At 40.5% G+C, this 25,927-nt stretch overlaps 1 protein-coding gene across 1 annotated transcript in view; it reads left to right on the top strand.

Annotated features, from left to right (window-relative positions):
• LOC108546965 (trichohyalin) overlaps nt 1-24,849 on the top strand; it is a 38,512-nt gene extending 13,663 nt beyond the window's left edge. Inside the window, exons 2-6 of the mRNA XM_017899279.1 lie at nt 10,655-10,905; nt 13,569-15,288; nt 15,382-16,263; nt 19,491-19,662; nt 22,934-24,849. Coding sequence (XP_017754768.1) covers nt 10,655-10,905; nt 13,569-15,288; nt 15,382-16,263; nt 19,491-19,662; nt 22,934-23,197 — 3,289 coding nt within the window. The 3' untranslated portion in view covers nt 23,198-24,849. The remainder of the gene's footprint in view (nt 1-10,654; nt 10,906-13,568; nt 15,289-15,381; nt 16,264-19,490; nt 19,663-22,933) is intronic.
• Nucleotides 24,850-25,927: the final 1,078 nt, after the last annotated feature.

Raw genomic sequence — 25,927 nt, 5'->3', positions numbered from 1 at the left:
ATTCATCATATAAATAATTATACAGAAGTAAATAAATGTTATGCAAAAGAAGACTCAGATGTATGTAAAATCACATATTGTTATATATATGGCCTATATATGACTCTAAATATATACTATTGTACATAAATACATATGTCATACATCATTTTTACAAATGGAATTTCTATTTTTTATAAATATATAGATATACTTTTCCATAATTCAATTTTTATTCTTTACAAACTTATATAATACACAGTTTCGTAAATTAAATTTCTCTTCTTTAAAAATTTATGAATACACATTTTCGTAAATATAATTTCCATTTTTAAATAAATCTGTAAATATACATTTTTTTAAATGCAATTTCTATTATTTATAAATTCATAAATATTCTTATAAATTTATAAATACTCCAAAATATATTGCTTTTAATTAAACAGCTGATATTTTCAATTTCAAAAGTGTCTTCGTAATACCCGCGATGTTTAATTCCTTCATTAAAATGGCGTTCCGTTTGGAATCACGTTAATCCTAAACTTCTGAAACCGGCTACATATATCTACATCTCATCCCCGATATCGAGCAGTCGTTCGGCAGCAACTCCTTTTTCCATACATAATTACGCGCCTACCGCAAGCGGCCCTCTTCCAGCTGACAAGCTTGCCGTATCAGCCGCGTATTTTAATTCCGCGTCGCATTCCTCGCAGCAGAATTTAAAGCCTCTTAACTCCTGTACCGTTAAGGTGACAGATAATTGCGAGTGGAATACCAAAAGGAAAAAGGAGACCGGGATGTCGCCTCGACTCGATCTACAAGTAATCCGAATTATTTACGCTGCTTTTGCTGAAAATGTAAATTAATCCAGCCTTCGAGGATCACAGCGTGTGTCGCTGAAAAATGCAACTACTTATCGTTGGTCCATACGTGACAAATTGTTATAGTAAACTCATTTATTACTCGCCCTGTCCCCTTTCTACACCCAACCCGGTGTGCTCCTCGTGAGCAATGGATATTACGTGTCATCTGTAGTTCTTATGATTGACACGAACTACTGGAAAACGCAGTTACGTCTCCGTTCGATCGTTGTATCAGTACTTCACGTGAAGGTTTAATGACTTTAATTAGTCATGTCTTACTTAACTTAATTCATGCATGAGATTAACGTATATTTAATTTTTTTTTTTTAATTTCATTTCCAATTTAATGGAGGAAAGTTTCATTACTGTAGAAGTGAGAATATTTCGAATGATTATCGATATCAATGACGAGTGGGCGTTTATTTTAAGATTATGCGAGAAAAATGAATGAGTTATTGGAATGGGCATGAGGTATTTGGGATGCATCATGTGTGTGTGTGTAGCGTGTGTGAATGAATAAAAGCTGATTGAACGATGAAGTAAAGAGTCATAGAGGCGACAGTTATAAATAAGAGCACTCATAATTGTTTATGGTAAGACATCAACAAATTTTTGAGATAATGAGACTTGATTTTGTTAAATTATATAGCGAAATGCAGAAAAAATTAATTCATTAATGATGAATACAATCAAAGTGATCACAATAGGTCATCAATTCTGTATATTTCACATTTTCGATATTTTGTATCGATATTATATTTATATAAATTAATTTCTTCTTCACTAATACCTTTTTTAACAGATATTGGCAATGTGCATCATTAGAATAATTTTATATGCGTTTTGTAATAGTAACACCTATGTAAGGTAGGAATCTAGTACATTAATCAGATTAACTCAATGATGGTCTCCTGTTAATTCATTCCTTCAATCGATTAACTACAACATTTTCACGTGTAATATGCATGTCATGCATACCATAAAATCATGTATATTGTAATTATTACTGTACCAATCGTTTTCTTAAATTGCCAATGAAATGGATATTTAATTAGGCCTTTAATCAGAAATGTTTACGAAACTTTACTTCCCACTTCCCACAATTCCTGTGGCAGTGAATAATCTCTCACGCGTAGACAGTTAGACGAGTATATCTAGTAAGATAGCCCAGAACCGGACATGAAACAAAAGCATTAAAAAAATGGCTCCACTCTTGTTCTTGTTTACCATATGTCTCGCGTTATTAAAAAGGGAGTAAAAGGGGTATTTGATTATTAGTAACGCAATTCATATAATTATTTACTACAATGAATAATGAAACATTTATTCATAAATTTCTATTATTAATGATTTAATAAATATTATGTTAATCATAATTAAGATCAACATGTTGAATTAACAAAATAAATATTTAAAGAATAACAAACTTCACGAACATGAGGAAAATAATTACTTCAAGAACTTCGTCGACAATACTTCTGCAACGTGGTGATAAAGATTATAGCCAATTTATCGACTTTGCATCAGGAGAACTTAATATGGCAGGGGGAGCTCGGCAAACAATACCTGGAAACGAAGTCAGTTCCGAGAATTCCTTGGAGTATACTTTTCCAGCCTGGTGATAATATAGGTAATCAATTTATCGACTTTGTATCAGGAAAACATAATATAGCAGGAGGTTGCACGACAGGCAGTTCCTGGTGATAATATAGGTAGTCAATTTATCGACTATGCACCGGGGAAGCATAATATGGCAGGAGGTTGCTCGACAGACGATTCTTGGAAATGACGTCAGTTCTGAGAATCCCTTCGACAATACTTTTCCTGCTTGGCGGAAGACTTTACGGGCAATTTGATGATTTTGTATCAGGATAATATAAGATGGCAGGAGGTTACTTGCCAGTCAATTCCTGGAAATGACGTCAGTTCTGAGAATTCCTTGGAGTATACCTTTCCAGCCTGGTGATAATATAGGTAGCCAACTTATCGACTTTGCATCAGGGAAGCATAATATGGCAGGAGGTTGCCCGACAGACGATTCTTGAAAATGACGTCAGTTCTGAGAATTCCTTCGACAATACTTTTCCTGCTTGGCGGTAGACTTTACTGGCAATTTGATGATTTTGTATCAGGATAATATAATATGGCAGGAGGTCACATGCCAGTCAATTCCTGGAAATGACGTCAGTTCCGAGAATTCCTTGGAGTATACCTTTTCAGCCTGGTGATAATATAGGTAGCCAACTTATCGACTTGTATCGGGAAAGCATAATATGGCAGGAGGTTGCTCGACAGGCAGTTCCTGGTGATAATATAGGCAGTCAATCTATCGACTATGCGCCAGGGAAGCATAATATTGCAGGAGGTTGCTCGACAGACGATTCTTGGAAATGACGTCAGTTCTGAGAATCCCTTCGACAATACTTTTCCTGCTTGGCGGAAGACTTTACGGGCAATTTGATGATTTTGTATCAGGATAATATAAGATGGCAGGAGGTTACTTGCCAGTCAATTCCTGGAAATGACGTCAGTTCTGAGAATTCCTTGGAGCATACCTTTCCAGCCTGGTGATAATATAGGTAGCCAATTTATCGACTTTGCATCAGGGAAGCATAATATGGCAGGAGGTTGCCCGACAGACGATTCTTGAAAATGACGTCAGTTCTGAGAATTCCTTCGACAATACTTTTCCTGCTTGGCGGTAGACTTTACTGGCAATTTGATGATTTTGTATCAGGATAATATAATATGGCAGGAGGTCACATGCCAGTCAATTCCTGGAAATGACGTCAGTTCCGAGAATTCCTTGGAGTATACCTTTTCAGCCTGGTGATAATATAGGTAGCCAACTTATCGACTTGTATCGGGAAAGCATAATATGGCAGGAGGTTGCTCGACAGACGATTCTTGGAAATGACGTCAGTTCTGAGAATCCCTTCGACAATGCTTTTCCTGATTGGCGGTAGACTTTACAGGGCAATTTGATGATTTTGTATCAGGATAATATAAGATGGCAGGAGGTCACTTGCCAGTCAATTCCTGGAAATGACGTCAGTTCCGAGAATTCCCTGAAGTATACTTTTCCAGCCTGGTGATAATATAGATAGCCAATTTATCGACTTTGCATCAGGGAAGCATAATATGGCAGGAGGTTGCGCAAGAGGCAGTTTCTGGTGATAATATAGGCAGTCAATTTATCGACTTTGCATCAGGGAAGCATAATATGGCAGGAGGGTGCTCGACAGACGATTCTTGGAAATGACGTCAGTTCTGAGTATTCCTTCCACAATACATTTCCTGCTTGGCGGTAGACTTTACGGGGAATTTGATGATTTTGTATCAGGATAATATAATATTGCAGGAGGTCACATGCCAGTCAATTCCTGGAAATGACGTCAGTTCTGAGTATTCCTTCCACAATACATTTCCTGCTTGGCGGTAGACTTTACGGGGAATTTGATGATTTTGTATCAGGATAATATAATATTGCAGGAGGTCACATGCCAGTCAATTCCTGGAAATGACGTCAGTTCCGAGAATTCCCTGGAGTATACTTTTCCAGCCTGGTGATAATATAGGCAGTCAATTTATCGACTTTGCATCAGGGAAGCATAATATGGCAGGAGGTTGCCCGACAGACGATTCTTGAAAATGACGTCAGTTCTGAGAATCCCTTCGACAATACTTTTCCTGATTGGCGGTAGACTGTACAGGGCAATTTGATGATTTTGTATCAGGATAATATAATATTGCAGGAGGTCACATGCCAGTCAATTCCTGGAAATGACGTCAGTTCCGAGAATTCCCTGGAGTATACTTTTCCAGCCTGGTGATAATATAGGTAGCCAATTTGTCGACTTGTATCGGGAAAACATAATATGGCAGGAGGTTGCCCGGCAGATTAGTTGCAGAAATTTTTTTGGGCAATACTTGTTTGCCTAGTGATAATGTTTTCTTCTTAATATGCCATTTTGTGTTAGGAAGGTATCATGTCATAGCAGGTATCTTTGCTACGTCTGGGATTTTCGTCAAGTCTTGAAATTGTATGATTGGTTTTTTCAGTATGTCATCTTCTTTATTGTCATATTCTCTTAGTTGACGTTGAAAAATTTGTCTGAATAATTCTTTGAGAAGCTTTGAGTTTTGTTTTTTGAAAATTCTTATAATTTCTCGCATTCTAGGGTTTCCTGGAAAGGAATATTTACTGTTATATTCTCATATTGTTCAAAATTTGTATCTTAAATGTTATTTTCTTAAATTTCTAGGGCTTGTCGTCATTTTTATCAATTTTCTGCATACGAATTATTTAATATTTGTACGAAGAGTTCGACCTACTATTCATTTGTCTATTGTATGATTTTATTTGCCTATTTTAGATGAGTGTTAGTTTATTGTTAATAGCTCTCTGAATATTTTTTGTCAGATATTCGTACAATATAGCAATGTTATTATCTTTACTCTCTGACAAGCAATTCAAGTATGCTTACAAATAAATCTTATCCAGCATTTAGAAAAAGTTGAATGCAATACTTGAGCATAAATACTCCTTTCCTTCTTTTCTTAAATTTTTGGCAACACATTGTTATAATCATTAATCTGTATATTCACATACACTTGAATAGTAACGCCTTATCATTGTGGGGAACTATCAATCGCAAGTGTCAATAAGTAAAATTAAAATATGATTTACACCTATCAAAATGACCTATTGACTAATTTATTCGATGTGAAATTTGGCTCACGTTGAACAGTTTAATTTGCTGTTAGTTGGACATTTTTTTATCCATTCTACCTAAGTTAAGGCAACGCCATTGGCTCGCTCGATGGGAATTTCGAGGGTATTTTATGGAACATTAATCTTCCTTGCAATTTCGACCCATGTCGAATTCCTTGTCGAACTTCCATTTCATCTGCGTCTTACACAGCCATGAATAATAACACAGAGGGAAATTATCTTCCATACTCGAGGAACTTTGTTCCTAATCAATCTCACGCTGCTGCCGAGATCCCTTTGCCACTACAGCATCCTTCTCGTTCTAAATTTCCTAGTTTTCAGCTTCGCTCATCAAAACACCGCTCCTTGGTCAACTGGCCACGAGATTTATGGCGAAAAGTTTGGTAAACCAACACGTCTGTTTCCCTAAACTTAATACTCGCTAGCTAAAAGCGACGATGACTGGAAGAAAGATCGCAGAAATTTTGACAGGCTGTGGGATATTAAGAAACATGTTCATAATACCCAATTTCCTGACAACTCTCGCTTGTATTATGCTTGTGAAACGAAAACAAGTACTTTCCCAAGATTTTCCTTATTATTTTCAAAAAGCAGGAGTTTCAAGATTTCATTTCTGATCATTTTGGGAATTTTTCAAATTGACTTGCGCGAGACACGATTAATTGTAAATTAAATTAAACCTGTCGTGATTTAATTTGAGAATGCGTTATAGTAAATGAATAATTGTTGCAATTTTTAAGTATGCTTCGTGGCAAGGAAAGAAATTGATAACAATTATAGAAGAAATTAGAAAATAAGATAGAAAGGTCAACTCTAGATTGTTTTCGAAATATCAAACTTCTGAAATTTATCTTATTATCGTTTGGAAATTTTTTCAGCCGAATGAAACCTGCCACGACGAATCATGTTTCAACATAGTTAACAGCGAAGAAAGAAATTTTGAAATTATGGAAGAAATTAAAAAATGACAAGTAAATATATAATTAAAAATTGTACATTTAGAGTAAGTAGATTGTACAGAATACTTCTATGATTCATATAAATGAATATAAATATCCCACCATTTTATTTGTAATAATTTAACACAAAAATCCTCCCTAGAAAGAGCACATTTGAATTTTATAATAACATTTTCTGTATGAATATTATTTTCCTAATTTTTCTAATTCTCTAAAATTCTTAATGCATTAATATATTCCATTAACGATATAATGTATTATACAAAAATATTTTAATATGCTAAATATATTTCATTCTCGATATATTGTACAATGTTTCATTTATTTATCTATATGGACCCAAATTAATCCTATAACACGAAAAAGAATATCACAACCAAACTTTCAATTAAAAATTCATACATTTACCTCGCAATAACAGCATAGAGGCCTGAACATTATTGAAAAATCACTCTGAATCCTATCTCTCGTCAAAGATCCTGCAGCTGCACGAACTCCAAAACTGAAACGCGTAATTTTCGCAAACGCAGCGACAGAAGTTACAAATTCTATCACGAAACACCGTGTGACTGCTGCTTCAAACCGCTCTCCGAACTGTGTCTAAATAACGTCGCCGAATCCTGCCATCATTTTCGTCCTTGACGGAACAATGGGCGCGAGTTACAGGATATCAAGACCGGGATCTCGGTCCCTCTTTTATTCCTCGTTTCATTCCGTGCCATTTTTTCCTTCTTGCCATCCACCTTCCTCTTTCCTCGCATCGGTCCCTCTCGTTGGTACATTATCTCCGCGACCCACACGCGTCTGCACGCAGCCTGAGCAGCTGAGCCGGAGCAAACAGACTCCGGGATTTCCCGTTGATAGCCTTGGCCGACGTGCACGTTAAGCCGAGACTACATGGGCCACGTGCCGCCACTCTAACGACCGCGGACGCCGCGCAATTCCGAGTCTCTTAAACGATTCCTCCTTCGCCGGCGGCCAAGCCAGTGTCAGACGCTCGGGGCATCGTTCGCTGAGGAACGGGTCAATTGAACCGATCCGTCTGCTTTCTCACCGGTCCCGACGTCATCATCTCCAAGGAGGCATTCCCGCTGACGATCTCGTCCGCAATTGCTCGGAATTGCCGGTGACCCGGCTCTGACGTCAGCATCCGGAAGTGGAGGCTGGCTGCATGCACGACGCGATCCCGCGCGAGGATCGCAGCCAGCAGGCGACCAGTCGGGGCCAGCGTTAAGTTTAGCCACTTCGACCTGGCAGCGACAGTGTGTCAAGATCACTTGATCCCTCCGCGCCTTCACCTCGAACGCGTCGAGGGCCGATTGTTGCTTCGCTTTCTTGCCGGCTGCTAGAGAGCCAGGCGAGCCCTCGAGCCTACAAAGCGGCAGAAATTCGCCGGGACGAGGAGCGACGAGAGCTGGGTCCTGGCCCTAGAAGCGCTCAAGGGACAGACGTTTCTTCGAGAGGCAATCGAGTGTCGCGAGATCGATAGCCGGCTTTTCGTGCGCAGCCACGAATGTGATCTCGTTACCTGCTACGAAACCGATCGAAACGCCAACTGGAAGGTCATGGTGTCTGCTTTTCATCCTCAATCCTTTACCACGGGATCCTTGGCACTGCGGGCTGAGTGACTGCACCGTTTCCGAGTTCTTTTACAATCGCGGGATTACTCGTTTCCGTGTTTGGAGTTGATTTCAGGAGATCGGTGAGTCGTTCATTTTGGAGATCGAGAAACAGGGCGTACGCAGGTGGCGCGTTATTTTTATTCGCTGATTCAACGTGTTTTCGTGAAGAATCGCTATTGCGTGTGCGTGAATGTCACGTGTTGTGGTCGTTTATTTTGAATAGAGTTGTTACGGTTTAATTGGCTAGTTGGCAGTCATGTTACGTTACGAAGGTGAATGGATGTCGAAAGTATAATAAACGGTTGTTTAACGTGTGTCGTTGAAGTGACTGGGAAATCAAGGGACGACTAGTTTTATCGTTTATTGTGCAGTTATTGCGTGCAACGATGAGTTTCCGATTCGGCTAGATTCGGATAAAAGTGGATGAAGAAATTTAGAATTCAGTTATCGAGAAATGGAATTTGGGAAATGACCTGCCATGTTAGAAACAAATAATTTTGAAAAATAAAGAACGAATTAGAAATTAGCAGAACTAATTAAAGTAACTATAAATTCCACTAGAGGTTCTATTAACTTTCGAATTTATTATTTCGTCATCTAGAAGCCTCGAGATAAAATCTTTTACATAAGCCTTGAACAGTGTTTTAACTTAAATCCAATTGTTCCAATCAGTAAACAATTTTAAAATTCCATTATACTTGCTACACTTAATTTTATTTAACATTAAATTAAAAAATTTGGCTATAGTATAATTCTTTAAATAAACGGTAAGTAATACAATAAAATTTGGAAAGGGACAAAAAAGAAAAAACAAAAATGACACGATAATTTTTACACAATCATTAATTTTTTAGAAATATTGAAATAAATCTGTCACTCCCTATATGTATCGTTAGCCAGCTTTATGAAAGTACAGAGAAGAAATGTGAAACATACGATATTCTATGATGTCAAGTGTCAGTAATATTTCGTTAGACGTTCGAATTGCAATTTACAATTTTTCTATTCGCAAAATGGCCCTTCGTGCGTAACGAATATCTCCCATAAATTTCGCCCGAAAACTTGCATACCCGATTAATAACTAATCACGATGGCCGCAGAATAGCCAATTAACTTTTAATTGCCACTAGAATTGACTGCCACGAAGAACAACGGTCAAATTCGCGAAGCGTGCAAACGTGATAATCGATCCCCCACGAGCTTTATAAAACCTGGGACCCTGTAGCACGCTAATCAATCTTCCCGTGTACGAAATCAATGTATCCCCCTATTCTCTTCCTCCTACTAGCCCACCACCTCACTTGTCATCCTCCTATCCAACCCTTGATTCAGCAAAAATTAGGATATAAAAACGAAAAATCTGAGAAAAACCCAAGAAAAGTACCTACCAACTTTCCACGTGACTCGCAATCTTTCCGTCCAATCGTTAATCTAACCAAAACAAGAACGAAGGAAAAAAGTAAAAAACAGTGCACTTACTGACTGATCATTCTCCTAGCCAATCGTAGCTTCGACCAAAATAGGAATAAAAGAAGAAAGCAAAAGAAAAATATCTCACCATTTTATTTATCATCCCCTAATCAAATCCTATCTCAGATAAAAATAAAATCAGAAGAAGAATATCTATCGGTTCACCACATGACCTATCACCCTTTCGTTCATCTCTTGATCCAGCCAAAACGAGAATAACAAAGTAGAAAAATATACCAAAGGGAAAACACGTATTAACCCACCGCCTAATCCTGTCCCTGATCAAAATAAGAATAAAAGAGAAACATCTAGTAGCTCACCCCTAGCCTGCCGTCTATTTATTCATCCCTCCGGCCGTCGAAAATAAAAAGAAACGAAAGAAGGTCAAAGGCAAAGCACCTACTAACTTGTCACCTTCATCCAACCGCTGATCCAACCAAAGCAAGAACAGAAATGAAAAAAATTAAAGAAAGCTCACCTACTAACTCACCACTGGACTTATCCTATCATCGAATCCCTGATCCATCTGAAAAAAAAACCTAGAGAAAAAGAATCAAAAGAAAATAGCTTGAAAAGTATACCAGCCTAGGTCCGATCAAAATTCAGTGACACTGTCGCATAATATCGGAGACATTAAACCACCCTAGGGTTCCGAGGTCCTCGAGGACCAGCCGCGATGCTCCTTTGACGCGACGCGAATACCTAATAAGAATTTCCATCCAACACGAAGTGCTCACGCGTCTCGTTCGCGCCGGCATCCCCGGAGCTCGTAACACGGAGTGCTCCAGGAGTCGCGAACGTTTAAACCGTTCCTCTCTCGCGAGTCCGGTAAACGCGGTAAAAATACGAAACCATCCCCCTTTCCGAATCAACCGATCGAGACTCAGCTACGAGTCGAATTGCGAGCGTCTCTAGTTAGAGAGTCTCCGGTTGAACGGCGAGAGGTAGACGGAGTCTAGCTGTTGCCTGTAGCTGTTGGCGGAGAAAAAGAAGGCTCTAACGAAGAACGTATCCGTTTGATTGCAGAAGGATGCAGCCAGGGGTGACGGTGGTTCTGGCCACGGTCTGGCTGGCGGCGTGCGTGGTGGGGACAGTCAGCTACCATCCCTCTCGCCTTACCCTCGATCAATACTCCCCTTTGGCCCCGCAGCCTCGGCAGCATGAAGTTTATCGAAGAGTCGAGGGCCAACTGGACTGGAAGGATCAGAATCCTGGCGAGAATCAGCCGTTCGACCTTTCGATCGGGCCGCGAAGGTCGATCTCGACGAGCGCCACCGGTACGTCTGGCATTCGTTACATCAGCAATTTAATTCTGTCGCCCTGGCATCCCTCTAGCTGGCAGAAACAGACCGACGACCTCGACGCCGGGGGAATATATCGTTCTGGTTAACATGCTCGTTTCTGATGTTACGGCCCCTGAGAATCAGACGCCGGGGTCGGGTAATGAAGTTCTCTTACGGAACGATTCGGATAAGCACGGTGTAAGTTACCCGAGGTCTAGGGACCAACTTGGAACACGTTTCGCCGCAAGACCGCGATGTCTTCTGATGACGAACGAGCTTTGCGCGGCTTTCGGTTAGGTTTCGATCCTCGGGAACTATTGCGATCAGGGGTCGCTGGATTCAAAGAGTCTAGGGTTATTCTAGCTGACGTTTTTAGGTCCTCGGATTTTGCTTCTGTCTTATCCTCACGGGTATTGATTTCACGGCTATCTATTTGGACTGGCTATGGCGATAATACAGTTAGGCAGGTCGATTCTTTTATGTGCTTCGCTTTATGCGTGGGGAAGAAGTTGGGCTGACGTTACGTACGTCTATGAGAGTAGGTTTCTTTTATGGGTTAAAGGATGTCGCGCGTAAGATTTCAACCCTTGCGAATTTTCTTTTAATTCTACTTAGAAAAGGAATATTTCGCAATAGTAATTTTAATCGGAACTATTTTTGGTACTATAGATTTGGTATCGTAAAAGATCGCGGATAGACTTTTAAAGATCGAAGTTTACCTAAAATGAAATTTCATAGGATGCAAATTTTATTACGATATTTACCAGCTTGCAGTACTAATTTTATGAATATTTATCGAGCCTGTTACCAGTGATAACGTTGCTTTGAAGTAAATTAAATCTGCCCCGTGCACTACTGTAAACATGAGAAAGATAATTTTCTTGGGAAGACTCTGTTTTACTCTTAACTCTTGAGAATTGAGAAAACGCGATTTTGTTTTTAGTAATAATTTAGTAATAATAAAGAAATTCGTGGAGATCGTGGACCGAGAAAATAATTATATTATATAAAATAAGTATATTATATATGTAAAAATATTCGCGTAAATATTATTCGATTTGGAAAGACAATAATTCTGACAAATTTTTGTCCGAGTTTCTCATCTTTCTTCGATATTTATTCCTTGATCGTTACCAATGCTGACACGAATCTGATCTAACGAAAGCAATGATTTATCTATTAAGACCTCGATCATAGATTCGATGTTATAAAGTTCATGATCCTTCATTGATTTGCATTATCGAGTAATTCGAGGCACGAGTAAGGAAACAAACAAGCCACTTTTGATCGATTATCTGCTAAATATTTCCACGACTAAATCTAACGTCACTGATCATCGCATTTATTTCAAGATAAAGCGTAGAATTAACCTAAAGACCTACGTTTCACTTAACATTTGCCTCGATTATTTATGAAAATACCCAATAAACATGCAACTTATTTACCTCGTTAAATGTGCCTTGGAATATGCAAATCAATCGATGGAATAAAACTGCATCGTTCCATACCTGACACCGATGCTGACGTGAAAATTTCTACGAACAATTTACACGAAGAACTTTCTTACGCGCAGAAATTACAGTGGAATATCTCGCAAATTTTTGCCTTCGCTAATTTCGCGTCAATTACATCAATTAATATTTCTCGTGAAATAAATTTCGAATAAATTTCACGTATCGCGAAATTTGATATCTCGCAACAAAACGGACGATTGTTTGGAAAATAATTAAACGATTGGAAGAAATTTGGAAAAAAATATTGTATATAGCTCGTGTTAATTGCAAAATTTTTGTCCACGCTTCGCCACGTTGACGTTTCGGAAAACGAGTTTATTTATTTCGAAAGCACGTTTATAGACGACGGGGAGAATCCTAATGGGGGTAATTTGAAACGCGAGGTAACCCCAGCTATTCAAAACCGACTGGCAAAGACGAAAGTGCTCCTTTAGATTCGAGATCATTTCATCCGAAATGTCACTTTGCTTTCACCCTTTGTCAGAGCAATCGGCCAACGACTTAATGTCGCGATCTGGATATAACGGAGATAAAATCTCGAAACGTGGTCCATTCAGAATTTCGACGGTGCTTTAACTCGGAGCCACTGGTTGCGCTTGGCTGGCAGCTGTTTACAGTACACTGTATAAGAAATCCGAATCCAGCTCTCTGGAAGTAATATAAAATTCTTATTCCACGTCTAGCCTCTTTGCATTAAAAATTTGTCTCCACGACTATCCTAAAATTTCAGTAAATTTGTTAAACGAAAATATTTCTCGAATCGAACCTTTCACTTTGAGACAGAAAAATAGGAAGTTTATGCGAATTTATTTATATAATAACATGGTAATTAATAATAATTTTCTATCGTTTATATTTTCTGAAAAAATTTGTCTCTTATCTTTCTCTGCGTTATTATTTCTCGATTTATGTTATCAAATTGCTAGGTTACGTTGGTCGCCTAGATATATCTGATTTATGAAACTAAGTTCGAGACTAATTTTTCTCGCGTCGCGTTAGAAGTATACTAAATTACATCGAAGGTCAGCCATATAAAACTTTCGGCCTAGCGGCAGCTCACCCTTATCGCAAGCTAGACCAGCCGCGACTAAACGCACGCCCGTTTCACAATCACCCTCGTTCACTCGTGCATCAACATTGCAGGGCTTCAGGGGCAATCCCGCGGGAGCAAGTACGAAGAAAGTGACTCGCTGCTCCGCCGGTCACGGAACAGCGTCGATGACAATTTTTCACCTTTAGTCGAAGATAAGCAGCCCCGTAATTTCGTCGGTCGAGAGTTCACGGATGAGAAGGCCGATAGTGAAGACACAAAGGGTCTGGAATCAGCGTCGCGCGAGCTGTCTCCTCCGTCGGAATTGGAGGATCCTTTTGTAGCCGACGACACGTTCCAAGATCAAGGACCAGGCTCCGTGGAAATATACAAATTGGACCTGCTGAGAGAGAAGTCTCTGCTGAGTCCGACACCAGTCACGAGATTCCCGTCGAAGAGCAAGGCGCCTAAGAAGACCAACCACGTGAGCTGGAAGTTCAAACCGTCCGACTACAAAGCTACCAGTCTCAAGATGCTGCACAAACAATCCAACTCGTTCGACGACTCGAGCACAGAGGTACCACCGAACACGGATCCGTTCAGTATAGGCGGAGTACCGGAGTTGCAGGTGGGCTGCGAGGGACTGGAAGCATCCGATCACGGGAAAGAGAGAAGATCGATAGACCCGCCAGCCAGAGATAAGAATCCGAAGAAGGTGATCCCGTGGGCAGACGTAACTCCGGTGTCCCTCAACTTAGACTACGATCTCTCCGGCGAGGAGGGATTCGAGGAGATGGACGAGCTGCTGAAGCTAAAGAAATCGCAGACCACCACGGAGAGGATCAAGCAGAATAGAGGCGACATGGACGCGACTCTTTATTCCAACTTCCACGACGACAAAAGACACGAGGAGAAATTACCTGTCCGCGGTGACTTGGGCAAGTCTAGCGCGAGGAACAGGACGACGGTCCTTTTGGCTGTCCATGATAATCGAAAGGCAGGGGAAGACCAGCCTTTGCATTTTTATAAAAGAAAGCCGGAAGATTACGACGAGACGAGACTCGACGACGACGACGTCGCGTCTCGAGCTAATCAGCGTCGAAGGATATTGTGGCTCGACGATTCCAACGGCATCGAACAACAGGGGGATGAAGGACGCGCGAAACGTGACGCTTGGGGATTCGGGGAGGACGAGGGTGCGGTGAACAGCGGCGAGTTGCAGACGCGGAATCAACGACGAAGACTGGACTACGAGAGGTGGAGGCAGGAGCAGGAGCAGAAGAGACAACAGGTGGATGAACAGAGGAGGCGGGAAGATGCGCAGAGACGGAGTCTCGTGGAGAATCGAACTAGTTCCGACATAGAGAAGATCAGGCAGGAGTACGAGAAGTCGTTGGAGCTGAGGCAGAGGCAGGAGGAAGAAAGACTGCGACGATTGCAGTCGTCGAACAGGCAGCAGTTGGACGAATACAGGCGACGTTCGCAGGGGAACGAATCGCGGATGAATCGATGGCAGGAGGAGCAACGTCGGAGGCAAGAGTTAGAGACGTCTCGTAAAAGATACTGGACTACGTTGCCGACCCCCACGTACGAGACGGAAAGAGAGAGACTGCGGCAGCAGGAAGAGGAAGCGAGAAGGCGGGAAGAGAGTCGTTTGAGAGAGGAGGAGAATCGACGAAGATTGCAGGAGGAAGAAGAAGAGCGTAGGAGGCAGCAGAGCAGATGGGTAGAGGAGACGAGGAGGAGGCAAGAACTGGATAGAAGAAATTTAGAGGAGAGAAGGAGGCAGTGGATGCTGAAGCAGAGGCAGCAGGAAGAAGAGGAGAGAAGACGGCAGCAGCAGCAGGCAGAAGAGGAGAGAAGGCGACAGGAGCAGCAGGCAGAAGAGGAGAGAAGGCGACAGGAGCACAGAGAAGAGGAGAGAAGACGGCAGCAGCAGAACAGGAACGCACCGTCGAATTTATCGTATCCTCCGCGAACTAGTCCGAACGAAAGTAGATCGCACGAGGCTGAAATAGAAAGGGAACGACAGCGAAAGTTGAACGAGTACATGCAACGTCATGTACCGATCAATCTGAACGATTCGATGACCCGACGAAGGGAAGAGGAGGCTCACAGGAGGAAGCTGGAGGAGGAAAGAAAATTGCAAGAGTACCTTCGACGCATGCAGAAGCCGACCGAGTCGTATGACAGGAACTGGCTCGGGTATAGAGGGCTAGACGAAGCGAGACAATATAATCGCTCGAGGTATCCGGGGCCAGGAAACGGAAGAAGAAATCATGGTCCATCAGCCTCGACTAATATCGATCCACGGTCTTACGTAGACGAGGCTAGAAGAAGCATCGAGCAGGAAAGGATGCTCGAGCGACAGAGACAGCAGCAAGAGGAGCTAAGGAGAGAAGCTCTGAGGCGAGAAGAAGAGGCTAGGAGGCTACAATCGAGGAGATACGAGGAGGAACGAAGGAGACAAGAAGCGGCTAGGTTAGAAGCGGAGAGATTGGCGAAACTGCATCGAGAAGAGGCCAGAAGAAGAAGCCAGGACCGGAGAGTGAGGCCGTTGGAGAATACGAGACCTAGCTACGAGGATCGTAGCCGATTCGACGAGCATAGGAGACCAGACACGGGTCTTATTCCAGCCAATTTATTCCTGAACGAGTCCAGGAGAGCCAAGGAGCTCGAGAGACAGAGGCAGGAGTACGACAGACAGAGACAGGAGCACGACAGGAAGATACAGGAGTATGAGAGACAAAGGCAGGAGCAACAGAGAAGAAGGATAGAAGCTGAGAGACGGCAGCAGGCGTATACCAGGTAATGAAACGAATTGAAGGAAAATGCTCAGGCGAATTTGCCGACTAAATATTAAATCGTAACGAAGTAAACCGACGAATTGTGTTAATTTGCATTGCACTAGGTTCATTTGTCCAAGCGTTTGATCTTTTATGGAGAGCATCTTCTTGGTACGGACATAGCTCACGGTTAGCGAACTCAGAGGGTGGTGATATTGGAAGAAATATTTATCGTCGTCATCTTTCCCTTCGATTTTAAATTTCCTGTAATCTTTTTACACTCGTATCATCGAGGGAATTATACCTTTGACAAATTTTTGCATTACCATTAATATTGGTATTTTCGCGGAGTCGATTTTATCCGGTAAAACGTGAAAATTTATAACAGCGAACAGATATAACGGGGATAAAGTGGAGATACGATATCAAATATTATGAAACGTTATAGTTCGAGTGATATTACAAATTATAACAATCGACGAGATTCTCGGGAATTTTGAGGTTATCGAAAAATTTGTCTAGAATGGAAATAAATTATTGGAAGGTTTTCGCGACATTTACATATGACATCGAGAAAGAGATATGGTCTAATTCATTGTCTCTATAAACATCACACTCTGAGTTACTAACCCCTACAGAGAATATTCTGTGACGCAATAGATTTTCCTAGGCGATAAATACTCCAGACAGAACCCACACGTCGGCCCTCTTGCTAATATTTATGGTACCACGACCACCCCGTAACCTTAAAGCTTGACTTTCAGAATGTTCTCACCCTTATATATCATTCCTCTTCCCGAAATTGTTGTTTTCCTATCATTCATACTGTAGCTTAACGACATTACTAAATCAACCCCGATGTTTCCCGATGCAATAGTTCTTCTATACGATCTTTGCCAATATATATTTTATAATTCTCGTATCCTATTTCAACGTTCTACGATAGAGCAGTTCTTCGCGACAACCTTCGACGATATATATTATATAATTCTTATTACGATAAGAATTTATTTTTTATACTTGTAAACATTTTTAACAGTAAAATCTGTTAGGGCAACACTACCAACGAATAGCAAGTGTATAATAAACAATATATTAATTAATAATGGAAGTATTTTAAGATTATAATATCGATTAATTGTTAGCAATATATACTGCAATAAGAGTAACTAAAATTTTGGTGAGCTAATACTTTCAAAATTCAGCCTATACTAAAAATGATAGATACGAATATTGCAATGTTAATTAATTGACAGTGGTAAGAACAATTAAAAATTTCATCCTGCTTATAAAATGATTTGAATTTAAGTATGATTACAATACTTGATGGCTTACCCTACGGCTGAAGTTCCAATGGCGCGTGCCATAATCAACAGCAGAGTCGGTCACACGTCGAGCCATACCGTCCGAACGCGACGAAGAATAACACGAAACTGAGACAGGAAAGTATATGCGAAAATGAACCACGACTCTGACTGAACGTTACTCGGACTGTTTACATTGGACCTTATCTACAAACCAGGCCTTCAATATTTCGCTAGATTTCCTTGCCACGAATCTCACACTATATTATACGCGAAAAGGTTTCTTTCACATTCTTTTCAAATTTGATAGCCTGTGTTAAACGATGTTTACAAGTATGAAATATGTATGACGTTCGATGTTACCGCTATAAAGCCACCAACTTCTCAACCATTTGAACAGCTATAACATGACTGAAGAAACTAATTCCTGGATGAACAGACGAATTTCGTACATCATTGTTCGCCCAAAATTGCATGAAAATATTTCCATCCTATTTAACAAGAAAATATCCAACAAGATCCAGACCAATCCTAAAAACTGTCAACATCATAGACTAAAATAAAAATAAGCTACACATTAAACAACTGTCAGCTACCAAAAATCCGAAACGAGATATCCAATCTCCCTTTAAAGACGAGGCTCATACATACTCAAATAAATTCCCAGTTCCAAGCTGCATAATGATCCAACAACACTGATCTAACAGCACTCTTTACCCAAAACAGAAAAGAAGAACATTGCAAAAGCAATCTACAGCAAAATATTTCCACCTTAATTCGCAAAAAAGAATTCAACAAGCTCCCAATACTGTTCTTTCAAACCTGAACACAAAGATGCAATCGACACTACCAAAGGGTGCAAAACATGACACCCAACAAACTGTCAACGTTGTTCACTCAAACTAAAATGTAAAGACCTATCTTACAATCTTATACATACTCAAACCAGAACACAAAGACGCAATCGATACTATCAAAGACTCCAAAACAAGACATCCAACAAACTGTCAACGCAGTTCACTCAAACTAAAATGTAAAGACCTATCTTACAATCTTATACATACTCAAACCAGAACACAAAGACGCAATCGACACTATCAAAGACTCCGAAACAAGACATCCAACAAACTGCCAACGTTTTTCATACAAACCACAACGCAAAAATGCAGTCGACACTACCAAAGGGTCCAAAACATGACACCCAACAAACTGCCAACGTTGTTCACTCAAACCAGAAAGTAAAGACCTATCTCACAAACTTATATATACTCAAACCAGAACACAAAGACGCAATTGACACTATCAAAGACTCCAAAACAAGACACCCAAGAAACTGTCAACGCAGTTCACTCAAACTAAAATGTAAAGACCTATCTTACAATCTTATACATACTCAAACCAGAACACAAAGACGCAATCGACACTATCAAAGACTCCAAAACAAGACATGCAACAAACTGCCAACGTTGTTCACTCAAACCAAAGCGCAAAGACCTATCTCACGATCGTATACATCCTCAAACTCCCAATTCTGTCAACTGCGCGCACCTAACCTAATCCAAGAATCGGTCGTTATCCAGCCCGGTAACCTACCAACGCGACACGCGAGATCGTTCGCTGCCAACAGTCGGAACTCGAGTCGGCGAACAGTCTCGCGTGTGTAGCGTCGAGACGCCAGCGAGGATTCAGCGAGCTAGCAGAGCTCGTAAAGGTGGGACAGTTATCGTGGCGGTTATTGCGTTCCGCAAGATCCATCGCGTGTCTTTGCGACCGCGGGCGAAGATAAATATTCAGCGAGAAGACCTTCTGACAATTTGGTCGGCGGGAAACGGCTGGCAGGGCCTGAGTTAGCGCGCGACGTTAATGAAACAAACAGGCCGGTCGCGACAATGAGCTTCCTCTTTCGTCGCACGCCCGATAATACAACGTCCCTTATCCTCCGCAGAACGCAGGAGGCATGGAAGCAGGGACAACGCACCAGGGTGATGACGGAGGAAGAGAGACGCAGGGAAGAGGCCAGGCTGAACGCGTTGAGCGTGAAGGCAAGAATAATAGTCCAGCCCGCGGTGCCTAACGTGATATCGAGGATGGGCTTCGACAGTGATATCGATTTCCCGGTGAGTCTTCTATTCTCTATTCCTACGAGCCTCTGTTTCAGTTCCAGCGCTCCTGGTAAGATTGTCCAAGACTTTCGCGCGCACTTCAGATCAGAGACTTCCGATAATTGTTTCGGTTTCGCCTTATCCTGTCGCGCCTGTACGCGTATTACACGGTGACGATGCAGATTCTGTGGCTGGGGTCTTTGAAAGGGCTGATCGTGGGTTAAGGGTGATTCTCGATGCACTTCCTTCGCTCGTATGTAACACTTTTTGGTCAGATGCGCGAGAGTTTGATGAATATCGCTTGGCCTGAAGAGGTTCTATGGTGCAAATGACACTGACGAGTACTGACACGGTGATTTCTAAAATTTTCGGGATTCTAGTAGGTTCTGGGATCTGGGATATTTTTGACAATCTTAAAGATTCCTAGATGCAGGGTATTTGGAATCTCGTAGATTTCGGGATCTGCGATATTTTGCGGAATTCCGAAGATTTCGCAATCCGGGATATTTTGGGGAATTCTGAAGACTTGGGATGTGAGATATTTTTGAGAATTTTGAAAATTTCTGGGCTTAAAATATTTCAGGGAATCTTGAAGATTTCGAGATCCATGGTATTTTGGGGAATGTTAAAGATTTTGAGATCCAGGATATTTTAGGGAATCTCAAAGATTTCAGGATCCAGAATATTTTAGGGAATCTCAAAGATTTCGAGATCCGGGGTATTTTAAGGAATTAAAAAAGCTTCAGGGTTCAGAATATTTAAGGGAATCTCAAAGATTTCAGGATGCAACGGAATATTTTAGGAAATCTAAAGATTTCAGGATAGAATATTTTAGGGAATCTCAAAAATTTCAGGATCTCGAATATTTTAGGGAATCTTGAAGATTTCGAGATCCATGGTAATTTGGGGAATGTTAAAGATTTTGAGATCCAGGATATTTTAGGGAATTTCAAAAATTTCAGGATTCAGAATATTTTAGGGAATCTCGAAGATTTCAGGATCCAGAATATTTTAGGGAATCTCAAAGATTTCGAGATCCGGGGTATTTTAAGGAATTAAAAAAGCTTCAGGGTTCAGAATATTTAAGGGAATCTCAAAGATTTCAGGATACAACGGAATATTTTAGGAAATCTAAAGATTTCAGGATAGAATATTTTAGGGAATCTCAAAAATTTCAGGATCCCGAATATTTTAGGGAATCTTAAAGATTTCGAGATCCAGGGTATTTTTCATGTATCATACATGCAAAATTAACAAATATATACATAAATAAGAACACATTCTCGCGTCAGATTCCTTATTAAAAAACTTCGCTGAAATGCATCGACAAAATGAAAATGGAAAAATGGAATACTCGAGGAAGAAGGATCCTTATTGATCGAGGACCTTAATAAGACCTCAAGGTCCGAAAAGGGGTAACGTTAAAAGGGTGCAAGGGTCGTGACGCGACGACAACTCCGCCATTCAGTGAAACGGAAACCGATAGGACTCGCTCCTGTCTCGACGTCATGTAGCGGCCTATCGAGACGAGCGTCGTTATCGCTGATATCGGTATTGGTGTTCGCGATCGTTAAAGGTGGAATAATCGAGCTCCGGATATGGCGCTCGTGCGAGCACCGCGGTAATTTATGGTGTAATATTCGCGCACCGAATTGTTGTAACAGGAGCGAGCGGAGTGGATGAAGGGATATAAATTACGTCTTAATTATAAATTAAGGGTTACGGGTTATTACGTTGCGTGGTATAGTAGTTCGCATGTAACGCGTTGAACACGAGTCTACGATGGAGATTTCTTTCGAAAGGGGAATATATGGCTGGGTTCGGACTATGTAAATCTTGCTGAAGACGCAGATGGGCGTGGAGAAGTATGATGTGCATGGAAAAGTTAGATAGGGGTTGAACATTCAGAATACGATGTTAAAATGACTCGTGGTTTTACTTATTTATTTATTCATTTCTTCAAACGGTTTTTTGCTGTAACGCATAATGGAGATAGAGTAAAGTAGAAGAGATTCGCGGGGGATAAGTATCGCGAATATTATTTTTATCCACTGCGTGCTATAAAAAATTTAATGGGGCAATTAGTTTGAAACTCGAGAATAACTTTTTATCATTAATTACGAAGACGACGGGAAATGTATTTATAGTAACTGCGGTATAGTTAAGGAAGAAATACGAGTAAATTATAATTATTTATAATTATACAAATATAATTATAAATATAATTATAATGTATAATATAATTATACAAATTTGGTTGTATAAGTACATAGTAAAATAGCATTATAATGTCGCAATCTGATATTCAAATATTATAATTCATTTTACGGGGAATTATATTTATCGTTTTAGTACATTTATTAGCTTTTTATAATTAACTCCTTGCACTATAACAAGGAGTCTAGCTTGCCATGAGTTGCTCGTACCAGATTAGTCAAAGATGAACTATACTAATCGTACAAATAAAATTATAGTCACAAGATGAGTCATTAAAATTAAATCCTACTCGAAACGAATTAATCGCTAATTTAGAAAAGCGTCTATTCGATACAAAAGTTCTTGGAATACTCCTGGTGTAAGGGATTAACAAAAGCAGAGTGCAACTATGTACATCAAATTTTACACTAGAACTGCCGATCTTTAATGGGTACCTAACTATAACGTGCACAGATTATATTAATTTCAGCGATACGATGAACATGAGTGAATATATCGATTACAGTTCTTTCTTAATACGAGTTGATACCAATTTTATTCTTAAAACAGGTGTATGTGTTCGGTGATTGCAAAAAGGAAAATTCTGGGACCAGTCATTTTCACTGGGTTGGTAGTTCTAGTGTTAATCCTAATTTCTCAGCTTTAAATTCCACTCTACTTCGTTTAATTTTTAAATTCTATTCAAATAAAACGAATAAGAGAAATAATCTCTATATTCATTTCTATAAACATCCTCTTCAGTAAAATTTCCATACCAAATCCCTGCCAATCTTCCCAAATTTAAACGACGGTCGCATTTTCTAAATTTCAAAAGAATCCGTTGCAAATTCTCCAATGATACCCGACCATCGAATCGTGCATGCAAATACCAGCCTGCGACCCAATCTATCTAATTTAATTCAATCGATATACCCCACATCGATGGCATCGCCGTCCAGCTCGTGCCACGTTATACTCTTCGTCGATATTCGACAGGATAATGCGAAAGATAAAGTTTCCACGGGAGCAGTTCCAGCGAGAAGTTGAAAAAGAACATACGAATCTACTCGCGACTTGTACTTGTTTACAGGGAGCTAATATGCATCGACCCGGGCCGATAGCTGCCAACTTCCCAGCCCCGTCCACTCAGAAACCTAAGAAAAGCCTTCCACCCTGCATCTGGGCGGTTGTCCACTGTTGTCCGTCGAATATCAACCGCCTGGTGAACTGTTTCGAGGCTATGGGCTGTCCGGGTGTCAACTGGGACCCCGCACCGTGCAGAAGCAGCATCGTCGAAGCTGCCAGGAAACAGGTGAACAAGTTCTACGAGGAGGACGAGGACGAAGATTATTAGCAGAAACGCGAGATGGTAGAGTGTGCGTTTCGCGGGATAGGATTTCGTGGATCGTCCTTTGAAATGTCCTTTGCCAACCAATCGCAGGAGATTGCCTGTAGCTCTTAAGGAAGACGGAGGCGATTAACGCGAGTGGATCGAACAGTTGACAGGGGAATTGACCGAGGAACCTGGTCGTTAGCCTACACTCCTGGTCGAATCGAAATGTGCAGAATTTATTTCACGAGATATTTTTCAATCGATGGTAGCTACTGTGTTTCGTGTATCGTGAATTGCTCTCTGAGCTTTTTAGCGTTTGCCAATGATACGTTCATGTTCTATTATAATACATGATGGGGCTGAACAATGCGAGATGTTCAGTACACGAATTTAATTTCTGATATAATATATATATATTCCCTTCGTATTAGATATTTCACATAAAATATATCACCTTTTCTTTATAAATTTATGTTTATTGTGAACAAAAAAAACATTTTGAGAATATAATAAATTCTTTTCTTTATTTTATTGGGAACATTACGATCGATTCAATGGCTGCGAAGTAATTACAGTTACTAGTACTTAGATATATATACAGAAGAAATTCGAGAAATTTTGGAATCTGCATATTTCTACGAAACTTCACCGTGATTAATTATCCTACTTGAAGGAAATGAAGATATCCTCGATTTATTTCGTTCACGACGAAATTGTTCGAGTAAAATTTTAATTTAGGATTCGAATTTTAATAATTTCATTAACGATACTTTCTCGATTTCTCCAGTATTATCTTTCCCTTTAAAAACTCGTATCAAATTTGCAATCACGTCCACGTTGGAGTATCTGCTGAACACTTCGATCCACTCGAGTAGCCACCCTCGTGTCTCTAAAACGCGAACACGAAAGAACTCGTGACACGTGGCTAGGAGGGCACCGCTTGTGTTCTTCGCTGTTCTCGTATTCTTAGAACGTGAAACAGACAGTTACATTATAGATCGGATATTTTTCTATTCGCTTCTTTAGATCGACGTAGCGTTGCATGACAGCCTTTTAAATATAACAGCGCGGACAATTGCGCCAACGATTTCGAAAGCGTCGCGTTCCTCTTGTGAAACCGGTGCGTCAGAAATTCTGCGAGGGCTTGCGAGCCGGCTCGAAATTATTTTTCCCAGTACCACCATCATCCCGAGTGAATTTTTACGGCTCGATATCGCGCGACGCGTCGTTAAACGCGAACAATTCCTCGCAACGATTCCGACACGTTTATAGAATGCGTCGAGGATTCAGGAACCGGAACGAGACCGGGGAACTTGTTTCGCCATGGAAAATCGCTACGAGCCGTGGGTTCCAAGTTAATTTCGAAATTCTCGAAACTCGAATCCGAGACTTCGTAAGATTCGAAACCCGCGAAATTCTCGAAACTTTCGAAACTCCTGAGTCGAGTTCGTCCCGCGAGAGGAATCGTTTCGTGAACCGAAATCTTAACAAAAATCTTGCGTTAATCTTTGTTAGTCGTAGTTAATCCTCTTAGTACCCTAGTACTTATATACCGATTCCTAATACTTTTCTCGAGATACGTTTTCAACCCATATTTTGATTTTTCTTCCCTTTAATTCGATTTTGACACACGCATGTAATATGGCGATTTATTTCTATAATACAAATGTAAAAGCACGTATATATTTTACAACGAAATATAAAACAAACGTAAAATTATTTCCTTTTAAAAGAAAAATATGTTCGCTTTAATATGTATTTCCAAAAATAATTAGTTTTTAAGGTGTTCTTGCTGGTACATAGAAAACTCGTAAGGTACTAGAATGGTTAAGTAAAATACAAATAAAATTGTAACGATTTAGAAAAATATCTAATCGGAATTTTTTTTCAAAATCGCTAATTTGAATATCATTATTTTATATCGACTATAGCTCTCGATGTGCTGAAGGGTTTTCCAAAATGCAACGTTGACTCGATAAAATACCTTCTCCTTTATTCTTCGATTTTACATTTCCTTTTTATCTCACTTTCAAGAATTTCGAGTCACGAAACGAGCGCGGAATTTCAAATTCTCGAAACTTAAAGCTCTTTCAAAGAATACCATTAATATCATCGCGATGAGATATTTTTCCTTTATTCGCCGATCTTACATCTCCCTTTAGCAAACTTTCGAGAATCTCGATTCACGAAACCAGCGCGAAGTCTGTAATCCTCGAAACGGCAAACTTTCCCGGGACTTGGAGGAATTTCGAAGCCCCTGCGTTTCGGGGTACCGATCCCTAATTCGGGCCACAAGACGTAAGCGTGTGCAGTATTTGGAGTAATCGTAGGGTGAAATAAAACGTGGTCAACGTATCCCGAAACATCTCGAATTAACGTTCATTAAGCGACCCTGGGCGCCATTGAATCGTTGCAGCCTCGCGATGCAGGGGTCGAAACGGAACAGGAATCGTTATGCTTTACAGACCCGATACAATTCCGAGAGGGAGCCAATATTCAACAGAGAGTAACTGATCGTTTAGTATTGGCCGGTCGCCAATTTCGGTGCCGAGTCGGTTAGCATGTAAAAATATAGCTATAAATCGGGCACGAGCGATCTAGAATGTGTGTCTACGTGCATGTATGCGTGTGTGTGCGTGTATGTGTGAGAGAACGAGAGAAGAAAAACGCGACATATGGTCGCGTAGCAGACGCACGTGCAATTAAGCATGTTCGTTTCGCGTTTAACGAACGTAGAATTATTAACCGTGA

This window comes from Eufriesea mexicana, unplaced genomic scaffold, assembly GCF_001483705.2.
Source record: "Eufriesea mexicana isolate 0111107269 unplaced genomic scaffold, ASM148370v2 scaffold876, whole genome shotgun sequence".
Classification (NCBI taxonomy): Eukaryota; Metazoa; Arthropoda; class Insecta; order Hymenoptera; family Apidae; genus Eufriesea; species Eufriesea mexicana.
The sequence above is the reverse complement of the archived record's forward strand: the minus strand, read 5'-3'. Positions and strand labels throughout refer to the sequence as shown.